A 9,624-nucleotide genomic window follows, 5' to 3' on the forward strand; every position below is an offset into this window, starting at 1 on the left:
CATAGAAGATGACTTGACATAAGTGTCAAATAGATATAACACGTAATATATAATGATTAAATGTATTTTTACATTGATATGCTATTACACACAATTCAAATAGGTCTACCAAGGCCAAAATTGGTTTCAAGTCCCAGATTCAACTATTGTAATGCCCCGCTCGAGAACCCAAAACAAATAAATCTAATATGTTACAAAGTTTACAAAACAATTTTTTTTAAAGTTTAAACAACATAAAGGTAACAATGCAGAAGCAATATACACATACACAACATTTACACAAATGTAATTACAATGCAGATTTAATTCTTGAAGGGTTCCTTCGTGTTGAGTCACGTTTAAGAAAGTTTTATTAATAAGTTTGTCTCAAGTACAAAGTCTCCTGATCATAAAGAAATTACAGCTACATTATCACATAAGCAAATGCATAAGTACAACTAATAATATGAAAACACATCTAATGAATAACATCCACTGCACATGTCATAAGGTATGTGAAAATAGATACAAGTACATCAATATACAATACAATATCTTGTAGGATCTCAAAACACATGATACATAGGTACATCGAACGAATAGAAGTCTCTAAGATAAGAATAATAATGATAATGGTGCAATTGTATCAACGAGCATCCAACATCTAACAATCTAAGGGGGACCCAAATGGTAAGAAGATACTACCTCCCAACCGTGTGTTCACCTAATCAAGCTCTCACTCCCACCGTGCAGGATAGATAATATACAATCCACACACTAAGAATCAAATCATAAAACAATACTAGGTAAGGAATCTTGATAGCCAAATCTACCTCAAGGGTAACACAAACTACTGATAAAGAAAACTAATAGCCAAAGTTGAAAAGACAACCAGAACAACATCACATACAAAAATCAACAACTGATACCAAGTATAGATTAAATATCATAACAAAAAAGGCACAACCACCTCCAAATCAGCATCAAGTGTCATAAGCACAATAACCAATAAATAACAATTGTCATCAATAAAAGTAAACCACCAATCACTATCTCCAATAATAAAAACACCACCAATGAATAACTTTCATTAATAAAAGTTAAGTGTCAACAATAATAGATACCCAATCAATAAATAATAACTCAAAATAAATACATCATCAAAAGTAACATCCGACAAGTACACCACCAATAAGTACACCACTAGAAAAAATAAAAATAAAACATGAAGGAGACTTGAACTACATACTATGGAGTATCATCACATGAACCAACTCCAAGGTTACCCTAGCACTCTCTCAAGACCCCAACCCTCTAGTAACTCTATGCAAAACTAGAATACCCTCTTGTGAAGACGAGGAAACTAGTCATAGCTCTCAAGACATGGGAGAGGAGAGTATTTTAATTACAAAGTTATCACTTGTTACACAACTTATAATGAGTTACCCTAATAGCCACTTTGGGCCCGACCTCCATTACAAGTCACTCTCATAAACATGCACCCAGACTACCTTCCCAAAACTCACAAACCACAATTGTATCTCATACCACAAAAGTAATATTGATCGAATTTGGTTCTTTAACAAGCAACTCAAAAATAATATTGGTTCTCAAAACCTAAGTTCTCATAAATGCTCATCAAAAGAAAATTCAATTTAAATAATAAAGTACATAGTGACATCCAATCAAATAATCATAAAATAAATCTTAAAAATGTCTCTGGTGCACATCCTATCTTGGCCAACTAAACAACCCACAAAGAAAAACCACCATGAAAATAAACATCACAAGACTATAAATATAATATAAGAAAACACATAGTTATCAGCCATATGATTTAATTTCATCATTTTCTCTTGTTTAGTTTGAGTCATAAAGACGTGTTTGACATTAAAGTAAGAATATACATGTTAATATAAATTATTATGCTAATATACTTATTTAAATCAATAAGTATTTAAATGTTGAATCTCTTTGTGCATATAAAACATCATGCAATATTATAATGTTATTCATTTAAATAATCTTAAATCATGAATGCTTTAATTAATAACATAAATGTATATTATTAGATTAACATATTAATATAAATTTTATTTCTAAAATGTTAATTTGATTTCTATATAAGTGTAATATTAATATTTACTTTTCATTTAATTCATGATGCAACTAGAGATACCTCAAACTTGAAATTATATTTTTAATTAATTTATCTACAATTTCTCTTATAATATTAAATATTCATAACTAGATGATCACACATTGAACTCTACAATAAATTATCTTAAAGTATAACTAAATCACAATTATATATTTATTAGTGTGCAACTCCACTTGCCTTAATGAATATATAATAAGTTATATCTCACTAAGAGTTTTAAAAGTAATTTATATTAAAAGCCCACTTATAAGAAAATAAATAGTATTCATTTAATTAATTTTTAAAATAAATAAGTAATATTATTTTCACATGCATTTGATCTCTCAAATCATGCAACCATATTATCCTTTGTTTTTTATATTTGTTTTCATATGCAGGCATAAGTTTAGTTACAACCTGCTTTCCTCTCAATTAATCTTTTATTTTTTTCAATTAATTTTGCAATCGAATTCCGTTTTTTTCTCCCTAAAACCTGTGCATTTAGAAATGAGTTTGAATCTCTTAATAATGAGTTTAACTATACCTATGGTTTTTAGTTTTCGAACATTCAAATATTATTTAATCATTTCATGTACACTTAAAGAACTTTTAAATTAAAATTTTATTTTTTTAAATTTTCCTCCACTTTATTAATCAGTGCAAACACTATTTAAAGCTTACTTTATTATTTAAATTAATACTAATAATTAAAACTCATTATTTAAATGCAACTCTAATTTTATTATTATTAATTAAATATTTATAATAAAGTAATATAAAATCTTTAATTTAAAAAAATTAATTCTCTTTTTATCCAACTTATTAAATTAGACTTTAAATTAAATCTTTAAACTGAAGCACATATTTAATAAATTTCTAATTAATTAAATATCATCATATTATAATTTCTCTTTAACCACTTTTTCTAAATTAGGCTTCTAAGTTGAGTCTTTTAAATTAAAACATATATTTAATTAGTTTTAAATTAATTCAATATTCTCAATATTTAAATTTTTTCTAATCAAATACTATTTAATAATTTTCAATATTATATGACTAACCCAAATATTATAATTAAATTGTTTACTGAATAAATCACATAGTTTTTGAAATAAAAAGTGACCAAAAACAAGGGGGTTCACCCTTACAACCAAAATGCTGGTGACTAGCACATTACTAGCAGAGACCCACAGAGAACATTACTGGAGTAAAAAAATACAAAAGTTCCACATAACCAGAAAAAAATTATGCATGTAACTTAACCAGCGTACTACTATGAACCAAACCAACTAAACTATAATAGAAGTCTAATAAGTTTGCTATACTACTAGAGTTCAACATAAAAACGTTTGGCACAACCAGACCAACCTAAGTCTGAGCAACAATTGGAAACTAGCAAAACTAGTAACAACAAATTAATATAACATAAAAAAACTTGGAATCGAGGATCCTTTAAAACTAAGAAACATAATTCTCAATTTTTTCCTTTCCCTTTGTAGCAAACAGAACCCAAGCCTAATCATTTGCAAGGAATTTAAAGAGGAGCTTATGATCCTCCATATCCATTCTAGTTTCTTCTCTCTCCTATGCCAATATTTGGAGGGTGGTGGCAGTGGCGTGGGTGACATTTAGGCCAAATTTAGAGAAGGTGAAGAACCCTTATTCTAAAGTTTTAACCCTCTTGTCCAATTTGGCATACACCTCCAATTGCTCCTCGGTCGCCTCTTTGTTTATCATTCCCATCTTTTTAGCTTCCTCTTGAGCTTTTTCAACCTGGTTATCATCCTGCAAAACCCTTAGGTTAGTAAAAACTTTAGATTTATCCTTAACCAGGGAGGAAATAGTAATGGGAGGGGTGTCCACTTTGCTACTATCTTCATAGAAGGTAATGGGTTATAGGGGGAAGCTGGCTGAAACATGGGTAGTCTTTGTGGTAATAGCATTACCAACCAAAACCTGGGTATTATTAGCAGACAACTAGGCATTGCCAACAGAATTTTGGGCTGAGTTAATACTTTTTTCAACCTCCTCCTTCCCTTTTTCTCTCTTGGAATCAGAGTTATCCTCCTCCTCCGTCTCCTCTTCATTATTATATAAGCTCTCCTCTTCCACCTCTTCTACCCTGATAAATTTTTGCTTGTACCTAGCCTGGGTTTGGGCAATTCTTCTAGATCTTCTCCTAGCCTTTCCCGCCACTTCCTCCTTCGAGTCCTCCTCTTCCACCTCCACAGGTTTTTCCATTTTAATCTTTTTACTACCCTTTGTTTTGCAGCCATATTAGGTTTCTTCTTTTTCTTATTTTCATGACTAGGGGAAGGTCGAGGGGTATGAATTCTAGTACTGGTACTAGTACTTGGGGTGAATTTTGTCAATGGTGTTGGTTATCAACCACCACCACCCTAGGGGGCATAGGGCAAGGTGGAATTACTACAGGTGAAAGATTAAGCCTTGGTGAGTGATGGTGAAGTTATGCCCTTTATTCCTCTTGTCCCTAACATCACTAACCATATCCTCTAGAGAATGTAGCAAAAAAAATGGGATAGAAATAAAATCCATATTTCTAAAATGATTTAATAAGGGAAAATGGTAGTAGTAGCAAACACCAAACCTGCCCTCCAATGTAAGATATTTCATGAGTACCAGGCAAACATCGTCCCATGGAACTGGCAGCTTTTCCCTCTTAAATCCTCCTCTATAGCACACTGGTTCCTCATCCTCCACAAAAAACTGCTCAAACTGGCCTCGTTAGCGATTTTAGTGACCTTTCTCCATTTTTTCCCCTTCATTGAAAGACCAGTAGCCATGGAAATTACTTCATCATTAACTTGAAAAGTGATTCCATTAATAGTGACCTTGCAATTGTTCCAACCATTGACAAATTGAAGGGCACAATTCTTGTCATACCCTGTCATTGATTGCATGTAAGGTAGAAAACCCCCCTCTTTGAAGAGGAACCAGGTGGCCATTCTATCTTTGAAGTTCTCCATTTTTGTGGGCTCCAGCCTGTTCAAATCTCCACCCATGTCTATCTCGCCAATTTCCCTTTCCCTCACCTCAATGATGCGTATCTGAACCTCCCTATCTACAAAAACACTGCAAATACTATTAATCTTGAGTCTCTCAATAATGAGAAAAAAGTTTTACAATCTCGTGCTTGATAAGCCTCAAAATCCCATGCAAATTCATTATGGGAATCGTGCTTGTATAGTATCATAATTTTAACACCCCAAAAATCTCTGAAAATCTGAAAAATGATATTATTTGTACTTTCAAATGGGAAGTAATTTGAATTCCATGATAGGTTACCATAATGGTGAAATGACACTCTTCTTAATTTGCATTCTTTTTTTTTTTCCATTTGTACGGCCATGTCTTCTCCTCATTTCCCTAAACCTTTATTTAATTTAGTGCACTTCAATTCTCCAAGGAAAAAATTGCCAAATTTGGCCCCAACTTTAAATTTTATAGTCATAATTAAATGATACTCCCCCCTCTTTCCTTGCATATCAAGGACTTAATATCTTCGTTTAGATTTTCCATATTCCTCTAGCACATGACTGTCGTTAATTTAAACCCCATGGCAGCCACTACATTGGCCACCTTATTTCCTTCCCTGTAGATGTGTCACAGGTGGACCTTTTCCATCCTCTCTAAAATATGTCTGATGTCCATAATGATAGTCTAAACCTTCCATCCTGGTTGGGACACATTATTAACCTTCCTTCCTTCCCTAAATAAGCCTCTACTATTAACTATATTCATCCAGATTTTGGAGCCTCCTAGGAGGTCATTATTGAATAGATTCCAAGTGAAGAGGGAATTTGATAGATATTTAGATTTCATAATATTACCCAATCAGTATTATCTTCTCCCAATCCCCAGCCAATCTTCATAAGGAGAGCTTTATTAAGGTCACACAGTCTTCTTACTCCCAATCCCCCTTTCTCCTTTGGCTTGCACACCTCTTCCCAATTGACCAAGCTCAATTTATTTTTCTCCTTTATTCCTAACCAGAGGAAATTCCTTTGTATTCTCTCAATCCTATCTGCCATATTTTGGTTGATTTTGAAAAGGGATAGGAAGTAAATAAGAATACCCTAGAGAGCTGCCAAGAGAAATTGTAATTTGTTAGCATTGCTTAGGATCTTCCCTTTCCAGCTAGCAAGTTTCTTTTGAATTCTTTCCACTATAGTATTCTAGAATTCATTAGTCACCTCTTTAGTGGTTGGCGGTAGGCCAAGATAAGTATCTGAAGGTTGGCAGACTCACAACCCAAAATGTTCCTTATCCTCCTTTCTAATGGGGCATCAGTATTAAAGAAATAAATCTTACTCTTTTGGTAATTAACTTGCTAACCTGAACTTTCTTCATAATTATGAAGAATAGTCTTCCAAGCTTCAGCCTCCATAACTGAAGATTCTCCAAAAAGGAATGTGTCATCTACAAATTGTTGTAGAACTTCAGGATCAATAGTAGTGGTAGGCTTAACCCCTTTGACACAACCTGTATTAACTAGTTTAGAGAAAGACCTCCCTAGAACTTCTGGCACCATGATGAAAAGGTAGGGAGAAAGTGGGTCACCCTGTCTTAGACCTTTCTTCGCTCCAAAATTTCCCCAAGGGGAACCATTTAGAAGAACAGAATACCGAACCGAACCAACCATCATCTTGATCAAATTTATAACCTTGTTATTAAACCCCACTCTTTCAAGCACATCATAGAGGAAATGCCACTTAACCTTGTCACAAGCCTTGGAAATATCTAATTTGAAAGCCATACCAAGTCTTTTGTTTCTTTCCATTGAATGAATAACCTCATGTGTGGTTATTGTCACATCTAGAATTTGTCTCCCCGGAACAAATCCTTTCTATGGAATGCCAATAATTTTTTTTCAAAAAAGGCTTTATTCTATTAACCAAGACTTTAGCAAATATCTTATAAATAGTATCACATAGACTTATAGGTCTAAAATCCAGCAGGCTCAAAGGTGTCAAAATTTTAGGGACTAGAATAATAAAAGTCTTGTTGATCCTCTTTAGCATCTTCCCAATTCTGAAAAAATCCCTAGTAGCCCAAACCAGTTCAGATTTAACAACCTCCTAGAAATGCTGGAAAAAAGTTGGAGGAAAACCATCCGAACCTGGGGCCTTATAAGCTTTCATAGAAAACACTACACATTTCACCTCCTCCTCTATGATGTTTCCTAGAATGTGATTGTTTTCCACCATACCCAGCACCTGAGGTATCATATTAATCAAACTTCTTCTAATCACTAGATTTCCTACTTTATTGTCCTTGTTGTAAGTCTAGCTAAAATAATCCACTGAATGTCTTCCTATCTACTCCTGATCCTTATAAATCCTTCCCCCTTCACCTTCTAACCTTATAATTGTGTTTCTTCTTTTATGGTTAGAGGCTGACCTATGGAAGAAAGTTGTGTTTTTATCACCCTCTATTAGCCATTGAACTCTTGATCTTTGTTTCCAAAAAAATTTCTCCCTCAAAGTAATCTCCTTCCACTTTTTTCTATATTCCTCTTCTTCATGAGTAGTACTTTCTAGGTCAATTCCTTTAGCAATCTCCCCCTGGAGTTTTTTGAGTTTTTCCTCCACTTCACCTTTAGACATATCTCCAAAAGAGCACTTAGCCTAGCCCTTAGCATTTCTCCTTATATTATCAAGTTTTTGGGTCAGTTTGTACATTGCAGTACCATCGATCCTTATATTCCACCATTCTTGAACTCTATCTTTGAATTCTGGATGAGACTGTCACATTATCTCATATCTGAAAGGTTTCAGCCCACTTTTAATACCATCCTCCCATTGAAAGATTAAGAGGGAATGATCTGAAGCAGTTCTAGTGAGGTTCTCCAGAAGGGAATTACTAAGTTGATTCCAGTTCCTTGTCACCATAAGCCTATCCAGTCTAACCTGGATAAGGTCCCTCCCCTTTCTATTATTGGTCAGAGTATATGGATTCCCTCTTAGTTCCACATCAATAAAGTCCATTTTTCTCATAAAATCATTAAGATCTTGCAAGCTTTTAGGACAACCCCTGTTACCTTCTAATTTCTTTGAATGGTACATGGGGGTATTAAAGTCACCCATACACATCAATTTCTTTTCCTTTATTGTTTCTAAAATCTTTACTAGTTTATCATACGTTTCCTTCCTCCCTACCTTGTTATTAGAAGCATAGATATTGATAAGCCCCCAACATTGAATACTAGTTTGGAATTTAGTTATTATGAAATTTCTATCCTTCCAAACCTCAACTCCCGCCATAGAGTTTGGGTTTCACAGAGTAGCAATACCCCCCTGAGGCTCCATCAGCATCCATATGCATGTAAGTAGCACCTGGCCAAACATGACTAACAACTTTATCAAAGTTAGCACTAGACATTTTAGTTTCTTGTATTAAAACACGATCCACTTTTTGCTAAAATATGCACTTTTTAGAGCATATTGCTTCTAGGGATTATTTAACCCCCTTAGATTCCAAGAGAGGAATTTTATTTCTTACCTCTAGTTATGGTTTCGAGTGTAAGTTGCTTACCACTGGCCACATCCCTTAATGCTTGTTTTGTCCTGGTTGCTCTGCTAGACAGTCTTCCAGCTGTCCCACAAGCCCCCACATCTAGTCCCCCCCTTCTCTTCTTTTTGTGAACCTCCCATTCCCCTTTATCCCCCTCCTGTGGTGAGGTAGGGCTAAGCTCCTTTTCAGCCTTATCAATGCTTGCCATTACTTTAGCTACAATCTTTACTGGGGAGGCTTTAACCATTGTTAAAGGGGTACAAACTCCCACTTGACTATCACATTCTTTGGCCATAAGTTCCTGCTGGCTGGCCTCTCCCAATTTTTTTGGGGAGCAAGGAAGAGGGTGGAAAACCTCTATTTTGTCATCCTTCAACAAATTTCCTTCCTTAAGTTCCCCCATGGGCGAACTCAATAATTCCTCCAAATCCCGTCTAAAGGGGCATTCTTCCAATTTCTTCCTATCCTCCAAAGCATTTCCCTCCCCTGGTTCATTATGAACTTCTTTGCTTGGGGTGGATAGCACTAGGAGAACCTCCATAATTTGTGTATCAACAATCTCCTCCTCCAATCCTAGGGCTTTCAACGCGTCCCCTATAGTTTCCATAACAATACCTGGGGAACTCTCCTTTTGTTTATCCTTCTGTATTTGGGCCTTACAGTCCATTATAAGGTGTCCAAATTGACCACATTTCTAGCACAAAAAGCCCACATTCTCATATTTGATAGGCTAGACTTTCTCTCCTCGTTTGGTCTTAAGAGCAACCACAATTGGGAGTGCTCAATTTAAGGCTACATTCACACAGAATCTGGCGTAAACTAGTTGTGATTTTTGCATAGTCATTTTGTCCACAGTGACAAAGTGACCAAAAGAATTCTCCACCCACCTCAGGATCTTCTCATCCTAAAATTCAAGGGGCGGTCTAGGTAATCTAACCCAAATTGGAGCTAGTTTATTTAATTCTACACTA

At 34.7% G+C, this 9,624-nt stretch overlaps 1 protein-coding gene across 1 annotated transcript; it reads right to left on the reverse strand.

Annotated features, from left to right (window-relative positions):
* Positions 1-4,749: 4,749 nt before the first annotated feature.
* On the reverse strand, positions 4,750-6,896 carry LOC149564163 (uncharacterized). The gene is made up of 2 exons (XM_089828301.1): positions 6,476-6,896; positions 4,750-5,201 (listed from the first exon to the last, which is right to left on the reverse strand). Exons 1-2 carry the CDS (start codon positions 6,894-6,896, stop codon positions 4,750-4,752), a joined length of 873 nt encoding a protein of 290 aa, XP_089684427.1.
* Positions 6,897-9,624: the final 2,728 nt, after the last annotated feature.

This window comes from Cupressus sempervirens, chromosome 4 (assembly GCF_028749045.1).
Source record: "Cupressus sempervirens isolate cs-2001-9-10 chromosome 4, ASM2874904v1, whole genome shotgun sequence".
Lineage (NCBI taxonomy): Eukaryota > Viridiplantae > Streptophyta > Pinopsida > Cupressales > Cupressaceae > Cupressus > Cupressus sempervirens.